The 24,430-nt window shown below is 48.2% G+C and overlaps 1 protein-coding gene across 1 annotated transcript in view; it reads left to right on the top strand.

Moving 5' to 3' along the window:
- The first annotated feature begins 1,384 nt into the window (after nucleotides 1-1,384).
- Nucleotides 1,385-24,430, top strand: part of HS6ST2 (heparan sulfate 6-O-sulfotransferase 2) — a 132,160-nt gene continuing 109,114 nt past the window's right edge. Inside the window, exon 1 of the mRNA XM_075053794.1 lies at nucleotides 1,385-1,952. Coding sequence (XP_074909895.1) covers nucleotides 1,441-1,952 — 512 coding nt within the window. The 5' untranslated portion in view covers nucleotides 1,385-1,440. The remainder of the gene's footprint in view (nucleotides 1,953-24,430) is intronic.

Raw genomic sequence — 24,430 nt, 5'->3', positions numbered from 1 at the left:
TTGCTGTCTGCTGTGCATATGAGAAAAGTCAGCTCTCAGCTGAGTGGCCAGGCAGAGAAACAGGAGCATCACAGGCAACAGGAGAGTGAAAGCCGAGGTGCCGCGGTGGGAAGGACTGCTCCCTCCGCCTACTCGGGAGGGGAAGGAGAAGCTCAGACATTTCCAGCCCTGCCTAAAATCATGGGGTTTTGAGAGGGAAGGAGCGTTGCAAGATGCAGCACCTCTGTGTAACATCTGCAGCTGAGCCCACCAGTTAAACATCGGAGCACATCAGTTAAACTGGGGGCAGCCAAACCCCAGGTCCTGCCCTGGCTGCTTTTCCTTGGAAGGACAGAAGGACACCAGGGATGGGGCGAACACCTCCTTTAGCCAGAAGCCTCATTTTTCATTTGCTTTTTCTAAGTCACTCGCAAGGCTGCAGTTCTCCCAGACATTAATTGCCACGACACCGGTTGCACCCAAGAGGGAAAGAAAAAGCCCAGACTCGCTTGCTGTGCTGGGCTCCCTGGCCCTGGCGGGCGTTTGCAGGCGGCGGGTGGGTGTCCCTGCAGAACGGTCCGTGGCGAAGAGCGGCTCTGCAGCCACGCTCGCAGCCCGGCCGGGGCGAGCACCCGTGTGCTCCCGTCCGCTAGGCCCCACTGACGACGCGCCCGGAGCTGGAGGGCTGAACGCCATTTGCGTATAAGCATACAAAGGACTTTAATCAGAGAGCAACCCGCAGAGTCCTCGTCATTATCGTTTCCTTTACGAATGCTCTCGTTGTGCAGAGGGGTTTCAAAACACGCCGGCACAGACAGCGCATGTGTTTGCTACCGGAATCCACTCGGGGCGTCAAGACAGACGGCCGATGCGCTCAACCGCTCCCCGCCAAGCCCCGCGTGTTAGTGGGCGGCGTGGGGGGAAAGCAGAGCTTTACAGGCGGGCTGGACGGTGGCACTGCGGGGACGTGCCGCGCCGCTGCCGTTAACTCGGGTGTTCCCTGCCGGACCGGCAGCCGCCGCCGCGGGGTGCGAAGGGTTACGGGGCCACGCGTGGACTCCCGAGGGGGCGGCACTCCTCCGTCTGCCGCGCGGTCCGCCGCCGCCGCCGCAGCGGCGCCGAGCCCCCGTGGGGCGGCTCGGTGGCGGGCCACGCTCGGAGCACGGCTCGCCCACCGCCCGACCGCGGCTCTGCACCGCGCAGCCCGGCGGAGACTCTCCCCGGTGCCGGGCTCGGCGCGGCCACGGCGGGGGCGGTGCCGCGGGAGGGGGCGTGTCCCGGGGCGGTGCCGGGGCGGGGCGGGGGCGGCGCGGGGGCTGCCGGGAAGGGCCGGCGGCGGCGGCGGCGGCGGGGCGATGGCGGCGGAGCGCGGCCGGGGCGGCCCCCCGCGGCGGCGGCGGCGGCGGGGGCTGCGGCGGCGGCTGTGAGCGGCGGCGGCGATGCGCGGCGGTCCCGGCGACGATGGAGGACCGGTCCCACAAGGTGCTGCTGGCGCTGGTGATGCTCTTCCTCTTCGCCGTGATCGTGCTGCAGTACGTCTGCCCGGGCACCGAGTGCCAGCTCCTGCGGCTCCGCGCCCTCAGCCCCGCCGCCGCCGCCGACCCGTACCGGGCGGAGGACGAGACGCCGGCGCGTTTCGTGCCCCGGTTCAATTTCTCCGCCGGCGACTTGCTGCGGCGGGTGGACTTCAACATCAAGGGGGACGACCTGATCGTCTTCCTGCACATCCAGAAGACGGGCGGCACCACCTTCGGCCGGCACCTGGTCCGCAACATCCAGCTGGAGCAGCCCTGCGAGTGCCGCGCCGGGCAGAAGAAGTGCACCTGCCACCGGCCCGGCAAGCGGGAGACCTGGCTCTTCTCCCGCTTCTCCACCGGCTGGAGCTGCGGGCTGCACGCCGACTGGACCGAGCTCACCAACTGCGTCCCCTCCGTGGTGGACAGCAAGAAGGAGGTGCGGCTCCGGCCCTCCAGGTGAGGCCTTCCCCCGGACCCCCCCCCCCTCCACCGGGATGGCCGACGGACCCGCTGGGCGCCGACGTGGCGGGGATGCCCCCCGGGGGGAGGTGGTGGTGGTGGTGGGGAGTAGGGGGGGGTACCCAGCACCCCGGCACGGAGCGGGGTGCAGCGAGGGCTCCGGCAGACAAACCGGCCCGGGGCTGCGGCGGTGGGTGCTGTGAGCCTTGGGCTCCGCCGAGCAAACAAAACCCTGACCCCCCCCGCTGTGCTGCCGGTGAGGTGGTTTAAATGACGTCCCGTGGGCTGTCGCGATCCGAAGTGCCGGTGGGGAAAACCCGGGAGTTGACAGAGCCCGGTCCTCAGCAGCCCTGAGCATCCCCGCACGGTGACGCGCCGACAGGCCCCGCAGCCCCACGGCCCGGGGAGCGCCCGGTGCGGCTCTTCCGCGGCTGACGCAAAGACACGAGGGTCCTCCGGCTGCCTCCAGTCTTGCCCCAAAGCTTTTCCCATCTCCGGCAAATCGCCTCGTCGTACTGAGCTCCCCGGGTGCGCGCGCTGGGGCTCCCGGTGGCTTTGAGAGTGCTCATTGAGCCGCTCTGTCTTGGTACGTCTGAAGTTTAGCTTATGCGGATGGCGGCCTTGCAAAGTAAACGTTACTCTTATGGCTCAATTACCTCCAAATATTTGCATTGTCCTTTAGCCTTAACCTTGATTATTCTGTGTTTACGTTTTGAATTTTAGCGACGCTGCTCTCTTCATCCCTGCGCCTTTGAAGTTGCTCACCTCGCCCCACCGTAGCTAGGTGGTTGCCTGAATGCTGCCCTTGCCTTTCAAAAGCCCAGCTGGCGGCCGCTCCTAAGCAGCGAGGACCTGCTTCCTCTGCTCCTGGAGCTGTTTGCTTACAGCCTACCTTCAGTTGTAACAGGCTGAGTAGCTTGTCCGTGGCTGTGCACGCAGCTGTACCGTGTAGCAGAACAGCTCAGGGTTTTAGCGTCTTTTCACATCGCTTCCCTGGGAAATAAGAAGCTAGGGTATCACTCCTATTGGACTGTTAGACTTATGGCAGGTCCCCTTACAATGAGGGTACTGTTATATATCATGCTAACTGAAGTCAGGTCTAAGCACAGATTCACTTGAAATAGAAAGCAATTTCTTTCTAGAATTCCTTTTATATAGTGTGACACTACACTGCCATCTAGTAGAAAAATGGTTAGCGTCATTATCTTCCTGTACCCAAGAAGCAGCTCTTTATGAGTCTTGGCTATTGTGATTCCTGCTCTTTTGTTTTCCCTACCGCTTTAAAATTTAATTGTCTCATTTTTGTGACATCCCATTTGCAAACATCAGGAACCAATTCCTTGCCCTCTGGGTCAATTAGCTTCCCGGTTTCAGGATGCTGAGCCTTGCAGGCTACGTAGTTTATTTTACCTGTTCTATAAATATGTTGTTTGTCAGCAGAAATGGAAATTGCATAACGTGTGCTGTCTTTTGCTGAACAGCTTCCCTTGATCTTCCTTTCTCTTCCCCCGCAGATGGGTCTGGCCTGCAGAGTTGTAGTTGTGGGGCACAGATTCCCTTCCTTCCCCCGAGACAGGACTGTCTGTGCTCAGGGTTAGTCATGTCCCCCAGAAAATGGGGATAGTCCTCGTCCTGAACCCACCACCTTAAGCAGAAGGGAGTGCCAGGTTTTGAGAGCTGAGTTTTTGTCTGTAGCTTTTGGCTTGGTTTTTTTTTTTTTCCTGTTGGATTACCAAACATGCTTTTCCGCATCAAAACAGAAGCGTTTTGTGTACCTGCCCAAGAGTTCAGAGCGAGGGTTTCTCATCCAGCAAACCATGTACGTCGTCATAGCTGACTTCTGAGAGGTCGCTAGGACTTGGGACTTGGGATTGAAGCCAGGAGAGAGGGAGGAAAATGAAGCTGTGATGACTTTGTGTTAGGTTGAGGTCTACTGTCTCAAAGGCTTCAAAATGATGTTATATTTTTAATAACCTCATTACACAGCTTGCTTAATAGCTGCAGTTGTTCTCCCAAATAATGTCTTGACAACTTCTAAATGTTTAAAAATACAGGAAGAGAAGAAATTCTTAAGTGAACAATAGTCCCTTCAAGTCTTTGTGCCCACTGTAATACCCTGTCTTTAATTTTATTTTGCGTTCTCGATTTAGCAACATTCAGCTGACAACTAGTTAATTAGCACCTATTCCTAATGCCAGTAACAGACGCTAATCTAAGCATTTTCTGGACAGATAATAGCTTCTTTCAGAGCAGCAGTAGGTGTGGGATGAGGGGGTCTGAGCAGAGGAGCCTTGCTGGCTCTGAGCGGGGCCAGCCTGGCTGTTCCTGGCCTGGGGTTTTTGGGGGGAGGCCGGACTGTCCCAGGTGGTGTGTGCTGGGTTAGCACTGGTGGGGAGGGAAGGAAGGGCACAGCCCTGGTGTGCGGATCCTGAGAGAGGGCGCAGCGACTCGGGGGAGCGCAAAGCCCATTTGAGGAGCATTGTCAGGGCAGAGAGCAGGATTTGGTCGGGAGCAGAGGACAGTTTCCTCAAGTGAGGCTTGGCTCGATCAGGGTGGGAATTCCTCCATTTATAATCAAGGTGATTAAAAAGTGAGACCTGCTGTAAGAGTGATCTGAACTGCTTGGCAGCTGCATAATGCAGTCTGTAGTTGCTGTCTTTGGGCTGTGTAGCCTTGTCTGGCAGCAGCCAAATGAGTGGTCCTTGTTCCAGCAAACTTTTTAAGTTGCACCTGTGTGTGATTAGTTTGCACAGAGGTTTGCCTTGAGGGGCATGGAGAGGCTGCTTGTCAGCTTGCTGATTAGCTGGGCTCTTCTGTAGGGGCCTTTTCTTTTGTTTCGAAGTTGAGCCTTTGACAGTCTGGAGGATGCTCTGTGCTGGATCTCTTACTGCTCAGCACTAGGTACAGAGTATCACCGTGGTATGATGTGATGGGATCAGCCTGGATGGTGTGTGTGTGGAGAACGTAGTTGCCTGCAGCATTCATCCTCCAGCCTCTGCCCTTAATCCCATCACCAGTCTACCTATGTTTTCTTTGGGAATTGCAGGCTTGGAGGGTGGATCCTGCACTGGAGCAGCAGAAATACTCAGGATGACTGTTGTGATTTTTTTTTTTAATTTTATTTTTTATTTTTCTTTAACACAATGGTGCTTTCCTGTCTATGAGCATGTAGGTCCCCCAAACTTGAGTTGCTTTGTAGTGGTAGCCCGTGCTCCTTATGTGAAGTAAGTAGCTAAATGGATCTCCCTCTCCTCCTTTGGTCCTTCCTTGCCCTAGAGGAACACAAATCTCTGGGTGCGGGGAGAGGGTTTTGGTTTTTTTCCTCCCTGAGTCCCATTGGGGTACATGTTCTGTACACCCCCTTTCCTGCTTGTCTCCTGTTCCACCAGTGCCACTCACCACTGCGGCATCTGGAAATCTCAGGAGAAGGAAGGGGGAAGGTGCAGGCACAGCCGATGCTTTGAGTGCTCTGGATTTGCTGCTTGGGAGGTTGGCGGAATGGGCTGATGGTGGTGGCAGAAAGAAGGGGATTGTCTCAGCCACTTGGCATCTGTGGTGAGAAAGGAGAAATGTGCTTTTTCCTAGTCATGAGTGACTGACTTTGGTCACTTGATTGATTGTGGAAGCCTCAAAGCTTTTGGCACGCTGAACGGAGACAGCATCCAAAGTAACTGTGCGTGAGAGCATCACAGAACTGAGATTTTGCTCGGCTCTGGCTAATTATTATGGGAAGTATCTACTGAACTTGTCTATAGCAATAAATCCAATGCCACCATTGCAAGAAACAAAAGGCCTTGGGGTTAGACTGAGAAATGCAGTGAGACATGGGAGCAAATACAGATACCTACATTCTGAAGTGGTGCTGTGGTTTTGTACCCTCATCGGGTGAGACACTTGGCTGTGGGTAAAGGTTGGGCTGTATTTGGTGTCCCTCCCGGCTAGCATTAAAGGAAAGAGGCACTCTCCATTGAGAGAACGAGCTTGCAGAACTGCCTCTGGAGCCAGAAAGTCTGAGATTGGAAGAAATGTTACACTGCTGGTACAAGCCTGTTGGACCAGGACCAGGGATGGTGCCTGCTGGCTTTTGGGAGGGCTGGTGCTGGCACCGTGTTGTTGTGATGTGGGACAGAAGCCCTTGGCAACGCGTGGGTGTTCTTGTCTTGTCCCTACGTGTTAGTTAAACTCTTCCAAGTTGTCTTACGAAAATCTAAAGAAAAGATGCATTAAAACATTTCCCAGCAAACTGGAAGTGTTTAATGTGTGTGGCTCTCTTGGCTGAACAGATTAATCCCCATGCACTTGGAAACGTGGTGGGATTTGCATCTGCGAATCTCATCTGCTCTGTGGTCTGCCGCGGCGTGCCCGACTCCTCGCGAGCCGGACTGCTGGCAGAGCCCCGGGAAGAAGGCGGCTTTGCCGCAGCAAGCGTTGCCATCGGTCCTGGCATGAGCTCGGATCCTCCTGGAGCAGGCTGGGCCCTGCGCGTGGGTTTTCCCAGTAAGCTGCTTCTGTGTGGAGTGGTGGGGGTGAGAAATCATGTAATGCTGCCAGGGAGAGAAAAATTACTTGGGGGTTTGCTTCTTAGGGAGAAGCGTACTCAACAGCTGCTGTTGAAACAGCAAAGGTGATACATAGCTGTGCAAGGGGATGAGCTCCGTTGTTTCACCTGTAGTGGTGGAACTTGGGGAATAGTTAAGCCCTGTAAATTGGCCCTAAACCCCTTGTAGGCAGGAGAGATGTTGTGGGGTCCCACTGTGCCCCGACGCTTGGGGTGGATGATAAAGGCTTCGGCGGGAGGCGGACAATTTAAAACCTCTGGATGCTGGTGGAGCAGATGCCATTTCCAAGGATGGAGGCCCCCAGCGCTGCCGCTTTGGGGGCAAAGCCTGGCCTGGGGGGGCCTGCTCGGGGAGAGAAGGGGACCAGCATGGCTGAGCTGGAGGCTGTGAGCGAGCAGATGGGGTGACCTGCTGTAACTTGGGTCCCGGCCAGAGCGCCGGGAGGGTGCCTGCCTGCCCTTGAATACGCATCACTGAAACTCCCTGGGAAAAACTCTGCAACAATTATAAAGGCCCCCCCCCAAAAAAAAAAAAAGTAACGGAGCGTTTGCAGAGATGCCGCCAGGTCGGAGCAACTCCGTGCCGCTTCATTTATCAGCGGGATTTCCTAATGACCCTGCTCGTTGCGGTGTGGTGGCCGCTGTGGCTGCGGGATGAGGTCGGTGGTGAATATTGCCTCGCCACCTGCGACTGTGTGTGTGTCTGCGGAGCTGAATTTCTCCGCTTGGTGCCTGGTGGGACCGAAGCTGGGTCTGGCGTTGGGGCGTTGGAAGCGGTGGGCCAGCCTGCAGAGCAAAAAAGGGGCTTTGAGGGGAAGGGCAGGGGATTATTTTCCGAAGGACCGGTGGTTCCTTCACCTAATCCCATTACAGGGCCTGACCTTGAAAGTCTTGGTTATAAACTTAAGTTTGTGGGTTTTTAAGTTTGGACTATAGGACTTGTAAAGGTCTCTAAATTGATATCGCTTGTGTTGCAGATAAAGTGTTGGACTTCTTAAACGACATCTTAAAGGGATTAAAAAATCATTTTCCCTATTAGGTCTCTTCAGTTCTTCTCTAAATCTTTAATAAAGTGCAAATTGACTTTTAGTTATTTAAAAGTATATGTTTCCTACTGCCTTTTATTTTAAATTGGAGAATTTTTTTTGTGGGTAGAGAGAGGATGTTAATTGTTGTAAAAATAAATCCCAGTGATTGCAGTAGAGCAAGAAATGAGGCACAGGTGTTATTTTTTGCACTGTTTGTTCTATTTGTTATCTGAGTTGGTCCTCCCTAAAGAAGGGAGGGGGGGAATATGAACACTGTGACATGGTGCTGTTGTACTAAACATGATTACTTTTTCTTGAGAAGGTGCCTTTCTGCTAATTTTTTCTGGGAATTTATAAATATTAAAATGAAACTATAAATACATGCTTCAACTGTATTAAAATAGACACAGATGGTGCCTTGTGATCCCTCTTCATAACTTTATAACCTTTAATAAAGGTTATCAAAGGCGCTTGGAAGTCAGGCATCACCCATAGGTTATTTATTTTTATTAAAAGAGAGATTTTTAAGTTTAACAAGTTGCGCATCAGTTCCAAGGTGTATTAACTGAGATTAATTTGTCCCTCATTTATTTAATCTGAATTGTCAGGAATCATGTTCTCTACTGATGTAAATGTCGGCAAAAAGGACTTATTAGTAGATTTGATTGCTTTTTAAATTTAACTAGCAGAGATGCACTGGCATGCCTAAGAGAATTGGTCTGTTTCTTGTGAACGGTTCAGTGCCTAATGAATCACTTCAATGTACTTTTCTGAAGGAAAGCAGAGCAATTTAAATGTGCAATGCATTGATTTACCTCAAATGGATTAGGCCTCTGTGTGCAATCCTTTGCATTAATTTACTTTCTCCACAACTGTAATAATAAAAGCAGTGTTTCTGTACGGCATCAGCCCAAATTAGGTCACGTAACTTCCTAGAAAGCAAAATAATTAATATGTGGCTGAAAATGGGATGCAAGAATGGATCTTTCTGAGAGGACGCGGGTCTTCGGAAGTGCCTCTGGGTTCAGGACGCCTCTGGGAGCTGTGCTGGGTACAGGACCACGGGGCTGGATGGAGCCCACTGTGGCCAGGACCTGGTGGGGGCTTTTTGCGTGCCCCATCTGCCCTGGCGAGCACTGACTGAGTGTAAGGAGGAGAGAATTGTGCCTAAAGTAGTGGTGATTTCTTGACTTTATTATGGGGCGGGATAAAAAAAAAAAGTGCTTGTAATTTGGTGGAACTTTAAGAGATTTCTTTGATGTAGTCAGGCTTGTTTTTTAAACTGACTGAGGAAAGAGTACAAAAATCTAACTCCAGCAGATTCGAACATATTTTATTGCCGTAGTAACTTTTTGGTCCCCTCTTCCCCTCCCCATCGCGTCCCATCTGCCATGCAGTCCCAGCATTGGGCTACAGCAGCCAGGATGCAAAACTGGGGGTAATTCCATATTTAACCACTTAGCTGCAGAAATGGCGTCCGGGCTTTGTTTCGCTCTGCGGGGATTACTGCGGCCGAGCAGCCCTCGCAACTCTCAGCCCTTTTTGGAATTATCGTTGTAGGCTTCTTACATACTTGCGAGGATTAATCTCCCCTCCCCTTCTCGATCGGCTAATTCCCGTTGCTGGGCAGCTGCCTGCCCAGATGTAAACCCGCAGGGAAGTGAAGCGATGGAGCATCCCCAGCCGCTGCCTGCCTTCCTCTCTTCGGAGCCCGGTTCCCTGCTCCCAGTTTGAGGCTGGGATGCTCGCCCGAGCAGCGCCTGTCGGAGTTTGCAGCATCTTGGATGGAAGCAAAGCCAACCAGGACAGGAGATGCGGGATGGTGGTTTTGTGTGGGAGGACGAAGGCAGTGTGGTGACCAGAGTGGGGAGGCAGTGCCGCTTCTGCCTTCCTCCTCCTCCTCCTTTTCCTTGGCAGCTGGCACCGGAGAGCAAGCGTGGATTATTGTTTGTGATTGATTTGCTGATGCTGGCAATTGTACAGTGTGTTCTGGGACTAATAGGGTAGCACCGAATTATTCAGGCGTTAGTGAAATGAATCACATTTGTGATGAGTAATAAGTAGCAGACTTTGGTATTTATGAATAATTAACACAGTAAAGTTTTTCTTAAACAGACATGAAGAAATGATTTAATTTCTACTGTGAACACTCTGTAAAATTAATGAAAGATAATTGCATTTGCTAATGTGAGACTAAGAAGCCAAAGCAATCTATTTTTTTGTGTTTAAGTTCATATTGCTGATGTAAACAGTGAATGTATAATTCCTTCAGTATGTTTTCACTGGGTGGGACCTGTGTTTAACATCCAGTGGGGTGGTTTTTGTTGGAATAAAAAGTCTATTGGTAAACAAATCACAGTTGCCCTTTCCATCCACTCATGTATCTCTGGGTGGGTAGCATATATACATATATAACAAGATAATGGTTTTGGATGAGTGGCTATTAGAACCAGCTTTTTTTTTCCCTCTTCCCTGACTCTGGTCTACTTCCTCAGCTGTTCATGCCTTTAAAGACAGAATCCTTTTAAGATACTGCTTATATACAGCTTTGAGTGAAATCTCCACTTATTTAGTCTTGAAAAAAATCGTTAGTCTTTAGAGAACTGGAAGTCATAAGATCCATTAGGGGTGAGACTCAAATCATGTTACTTCTTGGTTCTCAGCTGCTTATCCAACTCTGAGGGAGCCAAACTTTTGATGTGATACAACTAAATATATGCAGCTATGAGGGAGATAATCTTGCAGCATTAAACGATTTTGCACATCTCCATAAAAGCATGAAGAAGACTATGCCTTTCATGAGATCCTTGTAGCAAATGCTCCTAATTTCCCATAATCAAAAGGACTGTGAAGTTTTGATGCTCTTAGAGGGCCAAGTAGCTGGAAGATCAATTCTTTCTTTACTCCATTTTGTGTTGGGTAAATTAAACATTGCAAGGCTCCCAGCAGTGGGAATCTGCTCATTCAGACTGCTGTTTGAACTGTGGGATCCTTCAGCAAACGCCCAAATCAAGTGAGTAAAGCACTCTCTGTGACTGATTATTTTCTCCAAGCTTCCTTGTGTTCAGAGTAAAGCAACTGTTTTAACCTTCCTATTAAGAAAAACAGTGTTCCCTTGGTCAAAGCCAGAGAAGCTGCTTTTGAGAGTTGCTTTTTCAGGGTAACCGAGGGGAGAGCATTTCCTTTTGCCTGTGGGAAACTACTCCCTGGAGCAATCCCAAGCCATTCTGAGGTTGTTGTTTTGTTGTTTTTTTTTTTTTCTCTTGCGGGTTCAGAGAAAGTTATTGGGAATGTGCTTGTGTCCTGCTTGAGCAAAATCTACCAGCTACTAACTTTTTCCCTTTTTTGGCAGTAGCTAACTCATCTTGATAGGGAAGATGCTGTGGGAGTCGTCCTCCCATGGTACTCGTTGCCCTTGGAGGACTTTAATGGGGCTGGATGTGGGTGGAGGCATCGGTCCGTGCGAAGCTCCCAGAAAAGCAGCAGGCTTTGTTCCTCCTGGAACTGATGTCACCAACTGGAGATGGGGAGGAAGGTGGCTGCGTGGCTTCTGCCTTTCACAGAGCTGTTTGTTTTTCGGGGGGGGGCTTGAATCTAATCAGTACAGTGGTAGCACGGAGAAGTAAGACAAAAGTGCTCAAGGAAATGTCAGACGCAACAGGATGCGTCTGCCTGATGATAGCTGAGTGACTTGCAAAAACATAAATGGCATAAATTAGGCTTTAACTCCTTCAATTGTTGTGTGCTGCAAGTCAGTCACTGGTAAGAGAAAAAGCTTTTGTGTTGGCATGGTCTCCCCGTTACACTTTCTTTTTTCCTAACTGTGCATCTTTAACTGAAACTTCAGTAGGTTGGTTTTGGATTATGGTAATTTCCAATAACTTCAGATAATAAAATGTGGAGTAGAGTTTGGCTTTGTGGTGGCAGGTTGCTGCTGGGGTCTGTCTTCTTGGCTCTGGTCTGCGTGGGCGAAAAGTGGTGGCTAAACATGCGAGTGGGATGTGAGAAGCTAGGACTTTACACCTCCATCACCATGCCCGTCCTCTTCTTCTTGGCCTCTGCCTTGTCTATGTAACGCAGCTCTTTGTGTCAGGATCTCTTTCGGTGTGTACGTAGCATAAAGGATGTTGGATTTCCTGGCCTGACTGCATATACGTGACTAATCTTAGGTGGAGGCACTGGAAGTACTTTTAAGTGTTTAGTTTGAATTCAGGGAAGCTGTAGTTTTTAAATGTCAACCCAACGTACCGTACTGACAGGTGACTCCAGCCTGCCGTGCACGCTGCCCCGTGCTGGTGTCGCGGGGGGGCTGTGGTGGTCCTTCTGTTCCCGGGAAGGGAAGAGGGAGGGAAGCTCCCTGAGCACGTAGCTGCTGGTGCGTTCACACCAGAGCTCTTGCGTGATCTAGTTTTTACCTCCTTTCAGGGATGAAGTGGTCTCTGACTTCACTCTTTGGAAGGAGCAACTTGGGAAGATCAGAAGCCCGGTAGAGTTGTCCTAAAGTCCGGTCTAAGCATGCCCTAAAGGTGTGTCTGTGAGCCTGGTGCTCTGGCTCATAGAAAAGGGTAGCGAGGAAAGCTAGGACCTGCTCTCCTAAAGAGGAGGCATCGGGTATCTAACACCAGATGTCTTGACCATAGTCGGTAGGAATGAAACATCGCTGCTCTGCTTTAAGCTTTTGCTTTGGATGCAGTGGGTGACTGTTAAGGCTGCATCTGCTCAGAGTGGAGAGGACTAGACTGTCAGAAGGCAGCGGTAGCAGAGACCTAAGAGAAGCTCTAGTCAGTTCCTTATATCTCTTGAACACTGTTAGTTTGCAAAACTATCCTATATAGCCATTTAAACCAGTCCTGCTTCTGGAGCAGGTCAGATAGACCCCAGGTGAGCCCATGTTCTTGAATATAACTGATGGGTTTTGCAAAGCAGAGTTATAAATGCCTTTTTTCATCCCATTTCCAGAGGAGAGGCAGAGAAAGCAAATGAAAAGAGGAGTTGCACCTGCAGCTGCTTCTCCTGAGAAGCTACTGGCTCACTTTCCATGCTGCTAGTTGTGTTTTGGATGCCAGCAGCATTCTGGGTTGGAATATGAGCACTCCCAGAATTTTTATGGATAGAGGCAACTTCCTCACTAAGTTAGATTTAGGGGGTGGTGCTGAGGTTCAGCTGATAATACCTGCTGGAGTTTGGAGATGGCAGCTGGCTAGCAGTGATGCAGAACAGCTGAAGAAGAGGGCGATGGCTAGGGATGAATTTTGACTGGGGAGTAGTTCTGCAAGCTGTCTTATCACCCAGTGTTTTGTGGCATATTTAACATGCTACCACATGCAAGAAAAAAATTGCAATTTTGCTAGAAATATAGTCAGCAGAAAATGTTGCAGGGGAAATGTGTGAGTGCTGCCCTGTGTTTGGATTACTGAGCTCTTTGTTGCTTGCAAGGACAAAAGCGTGTGAATAACTATCCTTGTCTGCAAGCGTGGCTAAGTGCGTTGGACCTGAGGTTTGGAACAATATGGCTTGTGGAAAAATCTGTCCTAAATCTTTTTAAATTTATTTATTGGGGCATTTAACTGAAGGCATATAACAGAACAGTGCTGATATTTCTGGAGAAGGGATTGGAAGGACGTTGTGCATCACTAGGTTTAAGATGCGCACAAACTATATCTTGTCAAGCCTGAACTCTATTGTGTGAACAAAAGTACTTAAATATATATTGCTTAAGCATATACTTGAAGTGTTTAAATGTATTGCTAAGTGCTTTACAGAACAGGGGTCACTCTAATGGTGTGAGCACCTTTTGTTGCCCTGAGGTGGTGAAGTTTCCTGCTCTGCAGAGTTGGGATTTCATGTGTCTTTGCTCTTGTTTGGGATGCCAGCTTTCCATACTGTAATTCTCCTTTTCCTACAATTTGGAACTGGTCAGTGCTGCAGCTGTGTGTGCACCAAGACGAGCAGAGGGTGTAGAGTCTAGAGACTTGCTGAGACAAGTGAAAATTGAGATTCCCTGTTACAGGACCCAAAGACCTAGAGAGCAGCTTGGGTAAGTTGATGCGTCCATGTGACGGTGTCCATCCTGGCTAGTATATCAGGTTTGGGTTGGGGACCTGGAGAACCAGAAGCAGCAGCTGTTTCAGACTCTGTATAACAGCCAGTCTTCTGCGGGAGAAAGCTGTAGGAATAGATGCCTTTCATGGGCAGGTTTGGTTTGAGGCTGTAGGGGAAAAGGGGAGTTTTAGACCTCTTTTCCACCAGCATCTGGGAGCACATACCCAAAAGGCCAGCTCCATCTGACCTGAATCCGGACCTCCCGTCAGCCAATCCCTTTTATAAAATTGGTCAGTGTATCAGGCAGCACAGGAAAAAAAAACCACAGAAAGGACTTAAGAATAGCTGAGCTCATGGTGAGATAAAAATTTCTCAGAGCCTGGATTATGGAAGGATCCGGTTATTTGTAAAATATATAAGCAGATTCTCTGCCTCGGCCACAGTGGCTCGGCAGTCGTGCTGGAGGATTTGATCGTGCGCTCAGCCCATCCTGCTGCTCTCTCGGGTACAGCTGAGGTCTGGAAATTGAGGTTTAAGGCTGATGACAACTTGTGTATTAAATGTCGCAAGTTAACTGTACTTTGGAAACTGCAAATACAGGCTTTTTAAAGGAATCTAAGGCTCTCTTGTTTCTTGTCTAAAGGGTTGTTTTTGCTTTTCCTGTCATGTTATGTTATTTTCCTGGAATTAGCAGGACAGCTTTGCTTCTGCTTTTCCTCATGTATCAGCTGAAGTCATGAAGGTGAATTGCTTCCTGCAATAAATGTGTATTCATGGAAGAGTTATGGGTATGAAGTACAGTATCATATTTTTTCCCTTACAGTAAAAATATTTAATGTCTTATATAATGTTCTATCAAGATAAGTGAAATTGTGGTCTCTTTACTCCTGTGCTTAAAAGATCTTTTTAAGGATATTTATATGTCTTGGTACATACTGGAATCCAAGTACTTGTACCTGTTGCTTATAGTGGAGGGTAGGTTGGTTAAACCTGAGATGTGCCATCTCATGATGATGGATACTCAAGCTGAAATCTGATCATTGAGAGAAACTAAAACAGTCTGTGAAGCAAGCTGCTCTTTTTTGGCAGCAGGCATTACCAAACTGAACCTGTTGCCTTATTGAGGACAGCTTTGGGGTGGAAACCTCATCTCCTCCCTCCAAACACAGGGCAGGTAGAAGTCTTTGGGCACATGAGCGTTTGCAGATGGCTTGCCTGTCTAGGGCCGCATCTTTTACAGTGCAGCTAATAGTTTCAGTTACGACAGAGGACTGACTTAATTTTCTATAGAAAGGAAAAGCGGGCACCTGGGATGTGATATAAAGGCAGCAATTGCAGTTCTGGGATGCCAGAAGTCATTGTCTTTTTGCATTTATGGAGTTTGTGTTGGGCTCTGTTACAGGACTTGGGAGACACACTTTCTTTTGGAAGTGGGTTATGGTAGGATTTATAGATGCTGAAGAACATGTTGTGTCCCAAGGGCATGACCTGTGCAAGTGTAAGTGATCCTAAAATCTGCAGTGTGCTAGCTGGCTGGTGGGAGTCAATTTGGGATGTTTGGAGAAGGAGGGAGCAGAACAGAGGCTTTTTAGCTCATGTGGACAACATCCTTTTATTTTACAGGTTGGTTTTCATCTTTGCTTGAGCAGCTGAGATGAAACATGCCTTTCTGTTAAGAACAAAAGCAAAAGCCTTCCCTTTAATGCAGGTACCAGGGCTGGGATGTGCTGCAGTCACTTACTGCATCGCTTGGCTTTGATCCTTGGTTGTGGTGTAAGAGTGCACAGTACAACTCAGGAAGGTGTGGTGGTGAAGTGGTTTTAAGTCCCTGGTCTAGACTGATGCCTGTGTCCCTGGCCCAGAGTAAGTTAAGATTTCTCCAGGCTGCAAGCGCTGTCAGGCTCTTCAGGGTCACCTACAGCAGTCGCATCCCCTGGTGCATGCAGCCCAGCTAGCTCTTCCCTTACCGTCTGCTTTCCCTACTCCTGTGCCCCCCAGGCAGGGAGACTGGAGGAAAAAATGCTGGGAGGAATGTCAAAAGGCTGTCTGTTCCCTTCCCTGTTTGAAGATTGGGATTCTCTTACTGGTTTTTATTTTCTACACAGTTTTTGTATTAAACGAGCAGCCTTTTTGCAAGCTCCACTGCTCCTTGGGCTGGGAGCAGGGTGAGTATCTGCCTAGCAGAGATTTTGTGGTAAAATTTATTGTTGCTGTACTTGAGCATTAACCTGAGGGATTTTTTCCCTTCTCTCTTTAAACAAGCTTTTTTTTCCCCCCACTAATGGAAAATTTCAGCTTGTCTTCCACTTAACCACAGTCCAGGCTTTTCCAGGAAAATGGAATGAATCAGTAATGCTTCCCTCCTTTGCTTATTGTGTGCTTAGCTGATTGCATTATTTTTATTGTGGGTTTTGATTGCATACAGGCCTTCTTCTGTCCCCACCAAACTGGTGTTGTTTTCTAGACAAGAGAGGACAGCCAGGATCTCTAAGGTGGTGCTTCTCCCTCCAGGGCTGTGTTACCCCCAGACCTTCAGAGTTTGGAAATCACGGATTTAGGAAGAGGATGAAGCTGAACAAGGGCAGGCAGACACTTCTTACAGGGCAGCGTTTTACTGTGGGCTGAGGGCTTTTGATTCAAGTGATGTGCAGGGCTGAGCATCCAGGAGCACAAGGGCAACTTTGAGCTTACCGTTTGGTGGCAGGGAGCAGCAGCTTCCATCCACAGCTGTCAGGGAGCCTCTTGGTGCTGCTCGGCTCGCTTGCTACCACTCGCTCCGCTGACCTACAGGTTTGTTCTTGGTTGTTTCACCTTTCACATAGACTCGATGCTCTCTAGATTGATGTCTTGAAGCGTGGGTTTAAAAATCAAATAGCAAATGGCTGCACTGTAATGGATGATATTGCACTAGACATTATATTATAGAAGTCACTGTGGTTAAGTGGAGTATCTCTGGAATCTTGTTTTATCAAGACGTTTATGTTCCCCTCCAATTTTTGTGGAGAGTCGTTTAGATGTTTTCCAGATTAGAGCATAATGGAACTGCTAGCTATAAATGTTCGGAGGAATCCATTACACATGGTGATTTAGTGGTTAGTCACAATTACTTTGGAGCTACAGTGTCAAATTTAACACCAACCTTCAAAACCACGTATTGTGAAATCCGGTCATCCTTCCTGTGAGATGCTCCTCTAGCCTCCCAGAGAAGAAAAAGACATTTTGTACAGCAAGATACAAAAGCAATTTGGAGGGGACAGGCTGATGCTGGAGGAACAACTCAGTGTAAGAAGCAAACCAGCAGGAGGTTTTTCCCCATAAGGTTTTAGCCTTTTTCTCTCCTCTTAATTAAAATCCAGAAGACTGGTGGTGGCAGCGGGTTGGTGTGCTTGTTTCCCTTCCCGCTGGAGGTGCAGGTGGAGGCAGCGACTGACGGAGCTGGAGCAGGACGGTCCCACGTGCCGCAAGCCCGGGTCTCCATCCTGCAGCAGCGCTCAGCACGGGGCTCTGGCTCCTGCCGCGGGACAGCCGCCTGCTCCCGGACGGCAAAGAGCTGGTCTCCTCGAGACCTCGACTGGTGGTTTTGTTAATGGTGGTGGAGATGTTCCTGCGGGTTTGTTGAAGAAAGCACCACGGGCTGTAGCTAATGACTAGAGCAACTTTTGCATAACAGAAGTATCAACGGACATTTTCACTTACTCTAACTATATATAGGCACCTGCTTTAACCACAGCCTGTGAGCGGAAGCTGTTTCCCCTCTTTAGCTTTTGAAATACCACGTTTCCCCGAGACAACTACCTGCTTGTTGCAGCTGGCTGCCCGTTCCCGTGTTTGACCCAACGGGAGTTGTGTGCGGTGCCTTGAGCTGCACCTTCTGCGACCTTCTGGGGTAGAAATTACTGCTCTGGGTTGAGTGACCTGCATCTTGCTGGTTTTTGTTCGCTGAGCAGAGGTTTTATGACCTGCAGGGCTGTGTGTTTCCTTCCTCTCAGCTTGTGAGTTGAAAGTGAGTTCATCTGCAGACTGTTGTAGCACTCTGTGTCGCGGGTTTTAAGCCCAGGGTGGAGGCTGTCAAAATGAAATGTGTAAACCTGAGATTTAGAGGATGAGCAAGTAAATCCCATTAAATTTGTGTGTCGTAGAGTCTCGGAACAAAATTTGGATTAAGGGACGAGCTCATGCAGTTGGGTGTCCCAAAGCTCCTCAGTCGTCTCTGGGCGTATTTGTTTCTGCAGTGGTTGGTGCTAGAGATGCCTGCAGGATACCTGAAAACGCTTCTCTGTCAGTATTTTAATAGCAATGATTTAATAGCACATTTTAAAAAGAACATTATTTGGGATTGTTAAGACTTGGCCTCGGTTTGGAGTTCCTTCTTGATACCTGGAGGAGATCTTGAAATTCTAGGTTTGTGCAAACTTGAAAGGGTCAGTGCTCTGATCTGTAGCTGAGTTTATTAGTAAAGCTTTGTAAAACATCTAGGAATTTTTAATTAATTCAGGTCAGACCCCCACTTCTTACCAGCTGTCCAGAAACTTGAACAGTTTAAAACCTGTATAACACACAGATCATCTAATCCTTTCATTCCCTTTGGTTTAGAATGTTAGTCTCATTCATGAGCACAAGATAAGCTTTTAGAAGAGGTAACATTAGAGGACTTGAGTTTTGTGATGAAATTAGAGTTTTCCAGGAGCTGCAGCATAGCAGCAAGGTTGCCGGGAGTCCGAACTGCCTGGGGAAGGAGTTTGTACTTGCTGTCGTGCCTTCGGCAGCTCATCCTCAACTTGCTCCTGGAGGCATCTGAAGGGCATTGAAAATGTCAAAGCGGACATGGTGACCTGGCGTGCGCTCGTGCTGCCCGTCCTCTGCGTCCTGGGGTGCTGCCAGGTTTGATCTTGGCTTCGTCTCCGGTGCTGCCCAGTCTGGCTGCTGCGTAGCCGAAATTAGCACACTCCCCATCGTGTATGCCGTAGGCTTTGCAGGGGTGATGCTTTCATGGCCTGACTCATCCGTGTTAGAGACAACGGTGCTCATCCCCTTGATTGGATGAAGAGCCCCATTCCCCGGAGGGGTGGCCTCCCTGGAAAGGAGATAATTCATGCCCCGCAGCAGCTCTGTCTTAAATCGGTTGAAGAACGGGATCTGGTTGGCTTTAATGATAAGAGCTGGGGTTTTGCAGTGTCAGCCGTTTTCCACACGGTTAATGCTGGGACCACAGAACTCATTAGAGTTGTATGATGGGATGAGAGGTTAAAAGCCAGTGTGATACCTACAAAGTGCTCCAGCCGTACAAGAAATGTCACTGCATCCTCCTTAAACACTCGTAATTAGTAATTCCTGATTTGCCCTGGCTCTTCGGAGCAGTCTGCTGGGAGGACAAGCTTGTGAACAGCACTCGGCTGCCTGGCTAGGGCTCTTAAACAAGTGTGCAGGTTTTGACATTCTTAATTTTTAGAACTGGGTTTCCACATCTTGCTTTAACTGTTATCATTAGCAATTTGCTGGGCTTCATTTTGGTGATGGAGAGCATTTTGTGATCTCGGAAGCATTCTGTAATGCAGCAGTGTACAGGAGTCATAGCACATAAACCGGAACTGCTTTCTAAGTGTGTTTTTTAAACTTTTGTTCTTTTAAATTAATTCTTCTTGGCAACTCAACTGAGCATATGTATCATTCCTAACATTTTCTTAAAATCAAATATGGTATCTACTTTTTTTACTGTTGATTTTAAAGGACTAATTTATTTTTTTTAGTAGACTGCGTTCATCCTGCTGTCATGACTTTTTTCCTGTTTAGTTGCTTCAGTATTGCATTGCATTCTGCTTTCACTTTTTAATTGGCAATCATACAATGTCCAGGGTGGGAGAGAGGGAATTTCACTGTGGAATTGGAGGCAGAGATTTGGACCGCTGTGTTTTCGTTTAATGAGGAAAGTACTTCATACTTCTTTTTAAACTGTATGTGCTACAGCAACAAATGGTGTCTGCTTAAGTGAAGCCTATCAGACATATAACACACACTTCAACTCTCTCTTTAAAGAATGATAAATTAGGGCTTCGATGACAACTAATCCAGACTTTGTGCCATGGCACAGCCGAGGAGGAAGGTTGGTGCTGGCATCACGGCGGGGATGGGCTGCCGTGGGTGGTAGGGATGCGGTCAGAGAAGCCTTTGCTCCTCTGGCTCCCGAGTGGGTGGGTGAGAAGGGTCTCACCTTGGCTCGTGGACAGTTCTGTACCCTCTTCTGTGCTCCTGGGCTTTGCATGGCAAGCTGGTCAACCTGGCATTAGCACGGCAGCAAAATGGCTATAATCAAGATGATTTCAAGGTTAGAAATTTCTTCTTCCCAAAGGGTTGCGATGCCCTTGCTGCCCTTACGTTCCCCATACGTGAATGCTTAGATGCAGCTTTTGTGCATTCTCTTTGCACTGGTTGCACTGGGAGCTGGCTCAGTGTAGAGCTATACCTGAAACCGGGCAGCACAGCTGCTCATACTTCTGCCAACTTTTCGCCCCGGGTCCTGTTTAAACCACCCAGCCAATTTTGTTAGCAGATGAACACTTCAGCCGAGTTAGTGTATAAATAGCTTTTGGTATAGGAGTTCAGCCTGTATAAATGCCGTAATGTCTTGTCTGTGATGGTTCCTGCACTTAATATTTTAGGGTTCTTAGGGTATGGCACAGACTACTATTGATCGCTTCTTATAGGTGCCTGTAGTTAGCATAAAACAGGAAAGTACAACTCGTATTGTGGGCACTTATTTATAAATATCTCGGAGCATCCAAGGAGCCTCGGAAGGCGCAGTTTGGGCCCCCCGGCGTGGGGCTGCGTACGTACTCGAGTCACCCCAGCGCCTGGACCGGGGAGTTCGGAGCCGAAACCTCTAGCCCTGCCATCAGCACACACCGCTGCCGCGCACCTGGAGCTCGCTGCGTGGGTAAGGAGGCGTGAAGGAACAGCAAAGCAAGTTGCACTTTTGCATAATAACTAAGAGTCTCGTCTTGCCACCTGCCCAGGCATTGTCGCTTTGAGGTCACATTGATGCAAATATGCTGTGCTGTATGCAGGGAGAGCGTGCATCTTTCCTGCCACTTTACCCTTTTGAAATGCATGCTGCGCAGTCCTGGAATTCAACTTAATCAGAGGCAGGAATGTTTGTACCAAGATTGGCTGATGTATTTATTTTACCCAGGATTAATTTATAAACTCTATCTCTACCTGGAGAAGTTTGATTAGCATTATAAATCCAACGTGCGTTGGGTACTGAAGGAGCTTGATCTTAAGAAAAAAAAAAAAAGCTGGAAAATTGGTGGGAGAATTCAGATTTCAATTGCAAAGCTACCTATGGTCCTGGAAGAGCTGAAGTTGCTAAGGTCGTGTGCCCTGAAAAAATGTAGCACATTTGGGATTTAATTTTTTATTTATTACAGGCATCCAGAACATGTTTAACAGCATCTGGACATGTCTTAATGGTTTAGATGTGGTAACAATAACAGTACTTGTGGAGTTTTTTTTAAAAAAGCATAAATTTAGTTGCTAAACTACAAGATATTTCATTCCCTAATATGACCCATGGAAATAAAAATGGAAATCCCAACGAGCAGCTGTGATTGTGGTTTTTTGTATCTGTGATGCACAAGATTTTCAGCAAACATTAGCTGATGAAATGGTGCCCATGTGAACATGCATCTGTGCTGCAAGCCAGATGTGTGTCTGAGCCTTGATCAAGCTCCTTGTGGCCATCCTGCAAACATTAGCAGAGCTGCTGCTTGCAGGATTTACTTCTATAAAGTTCAGAGCGCTGGGATTTTCCTCCAAGGGCAGACGCACAGCTTAGGGGACAAAGGGAGATCTTTTCCTGAAGAGTGGTGCCCAGTATTGATAAAGTTTATTATTGACATTGATTGTAACTGCAGGCCTGTTTGAGGGCAAGGGATATTTTTATAGAATAAGATATTTCTTTTTTCTGTGTTACTCCCAGAGAAACACTGCTTGTTGCAGCTGCCTCTAGGATTTTGGAGTCATTGGGGAAGGTACTGGTCTATTATTTTTTTTTGTTTGCTTTCCCAGCTGTTCTCCACTACGTGCTAAATGGGTCTTGTAACCTAAATGGACGCAGCTCATGGATGAAGGAAGGCAGCTAGAGGGAGAGAGGAAGAAGTGAGGAAATATTTCATGATGCAGCTGAAGTGAATGATTTTGCTGATTGGTGAGGTGGCAGGTGGCCATCTGCTTGCTCTCCCAATCCTTTCCAGTTGACCTTAGCTTTGTTCTTGGTGGATTTCTCCTAGAGCCCGTCACAGAGTTGTTGGAGAAGCATTTAGGGAGAGGGAAGACCTTCACCACAAATGGATTCACAGGAGGTTACTCCTTTATCTCAGACCTTGCCTCTCTTGTACCAGGTTGCTAAAGCCACTCTTGCATCATCTGTCCTTATCCCAGAGCAAACGTTAATGGACCCAGCGTCTCTGTACTGCTGACGCAGGCAGAGGGTCCTTGAAAGCAGGCAGTGACAATGCAGAGTTGGCATTTTCCACTAGGTCTGCTAATTAATTAAGGTCACATGTTCCAGCTATTAGTTTGGCCATTGCTTTTCTCCATTAAGCAGGCAGTGAAATGCCAGGGAAGGGGAAGAGGGGTTCTCCCCTCCACAGAGCACCACCACGAGACCTGGGTGATGGTCGCAGGGTGCTGTTGAGCCGTGGGTAGGCCAGCCTGTTGATGGAGCAGTATTGTTTGCGGCTCCAAAGAGGAGAATTTGGTTTATGTGACAGTAAATTATCAGAAATTCTGCCTGCTGGAATGTTTGCTTGATCGTTGTAAGGGTCTGCTACGGGAAAGGCTTGCTGGAGAGCGAGGTGTTACTAGCTAAACTTGCTAGGTGCGTGCTGGCAATGCTGAGAAGCAGGCTTTGGTATTTTTAAATAAGCAATCATTGCCCTGCTTTTTTTAAAAAAAAAAATATTTCTAATCAAGACTTATTGTTGAAATCTGGAGGACATTCCAGTGCGGAGTACGTCACCTCCGTGATTGTCTAGACAGGTTACCCGTGTCCCTGTTAAGCAACCTCATTATTTATTTATAGTTATTTATTATAATAAATGTGATTGCCTGCAGTAAGACGCTAACTCCACTGAGTCATATTTCACATCGCACAGCTGTGTTGGTTGAATTTTCAGAATAAATAAAACATTTGCAGCTGCACATAGAGCAGCCTCTGACTCTGATGGCTCCAGTAGGTGCTGTTCCTGGGAGAGGTGCAAGGGGAGGAGATGCTCAATTTTTGGGAGGAGGAGGAGGCGTCCTTCAAGCTCGCGTGCTGCCTGACCTTGGATGATGTCCTTGCGGGGTGCAGGAGCTGGTGGAGCTTGCTGTCATTGCTGACTTCAGCAGGGCTAGGATAGTACCCTGGATGCTGCATTTAAACCCTTTAAACAGTTTGAAAACATCCAGTCTGTACACAAAAATGGAGGGTTTATGGATTTGGTGTATTATCGCAGGGATCGTGTTCTCTGCTACCGGCCCACTGACTTTGGTAGAGTTACTTAAGATTTGCCTGTCTCAGTGGCTATGACGAAAATTTGGTGTGTGTTTTTCCCCAGAGTTTTGTTGTGCAGAAGGAGCTTGTCGGCATCCTGACAGCTCTGGTTTACTGGGAGAAACCAGCAGCTTGCAGGTGTCTGACTTCTGTCCAAAGGGAATGACTTCCTTTTGACCGTGTACACAAAATCTGCTGTTGATGAGCTGTTTGGCTGAGGAGGGGGGATTGACAGTAAAGCTAGAGATCTCTGTGCATCCTTTCCTCAACACAGGAGAGAAGTGACCAGGGGAACAGTTACCTCGCTCACCCTTTCTTAATTAGCGTTCAACCTAGAAAAGGTCCTTGCTTTTCCTCCCCTTGGAGTCTCAGGTCTGCATCTTCTGGGACTGCTCTTGCTGCTGTGCTGGTTGTTAAGCCTCTTTCAGAAGCTTTGCAAAGCTCCTCTGTGTGGAGTCCACTAGATTTTGGACATGTGCCTGTCCTCTGGGTGTATTGTGATTGCTTCAGCTCCTTGGCTCTAGGGACAAATAAGCTCCTTTATTTATCCTAAATGAGATGTAGCCATCACACCCATCTGTCAGGTGAGGTGGGACCCAAGCCTTAGGCAGAAGACAACCTTGTATGCTGCCAAGGAACAGTGGAAAGCTTTGCCAGTGGTATATTTTATATGTATTCTGAGTGGCAGGATTATGTATAGTAGATCTGTTTTGGTTAGGTTGATCTGATGGCAACATATGGTCAAAATGGTTGAGCTTGGCTGGACGGATGTTTTCTTTCCTGTAGAACTTAATTTTATTAAAGTGCGAAAGAACTTTAAGTTTGGCATTTTATGCAATTACTTGAGGGAATTGAAGTTAGTTGTTCCCTGTAGCATTTGATAAAATACACAAAGGCCAGAAGGAATGAATGATTCACTTCTCGACTGTCAGCTGTGGTGGAAAAATGAGGTGAAGCTGGATTCGTGATTTGAAAATCTGTTCATCAGCACTGGAACTTGTCAAAACATAATTTCATCTTGTTAATTTTAGTGAGTTATTGACTCAAAAGTAAATCATGAAGATTTGTAGAAGGAGAGCAAAACAGTGTTTTACACTGAGTGCTTTTTTTTTAACTTGATTTTTTTAAAGGAAGTTTTATTAAAACTTCCTGCTGTTATAAAGTTAACGTGCTCTGGCTCCAATAACACCTGCCTGATTGCAGAATTTGAGGTTTAATCATGCACCATCAAATTCTATTTTCAAATTTAGAGTTAAAACAGTCTTTCAGGCTTAAGTTAACCTGCTCATTTTCATTTCAGTGCACACAGTGGCAG

This window comes from Buteo buteo, chromosome 22, assembly GCF_964188355.1.
Source record: "Buteo buteo chromosome 22, bButBut1.hap1.1, whole genome shotgun sequence".
Lineage (NCBI taxonomy): Eukaryota > Metazoa > Chordata > Aves > Accipitriformes > Accipitridae > Buteo > Buteo buteo.
This window is presented reverse-complemented; position numbering and strand designations above follow the sequence as displayed.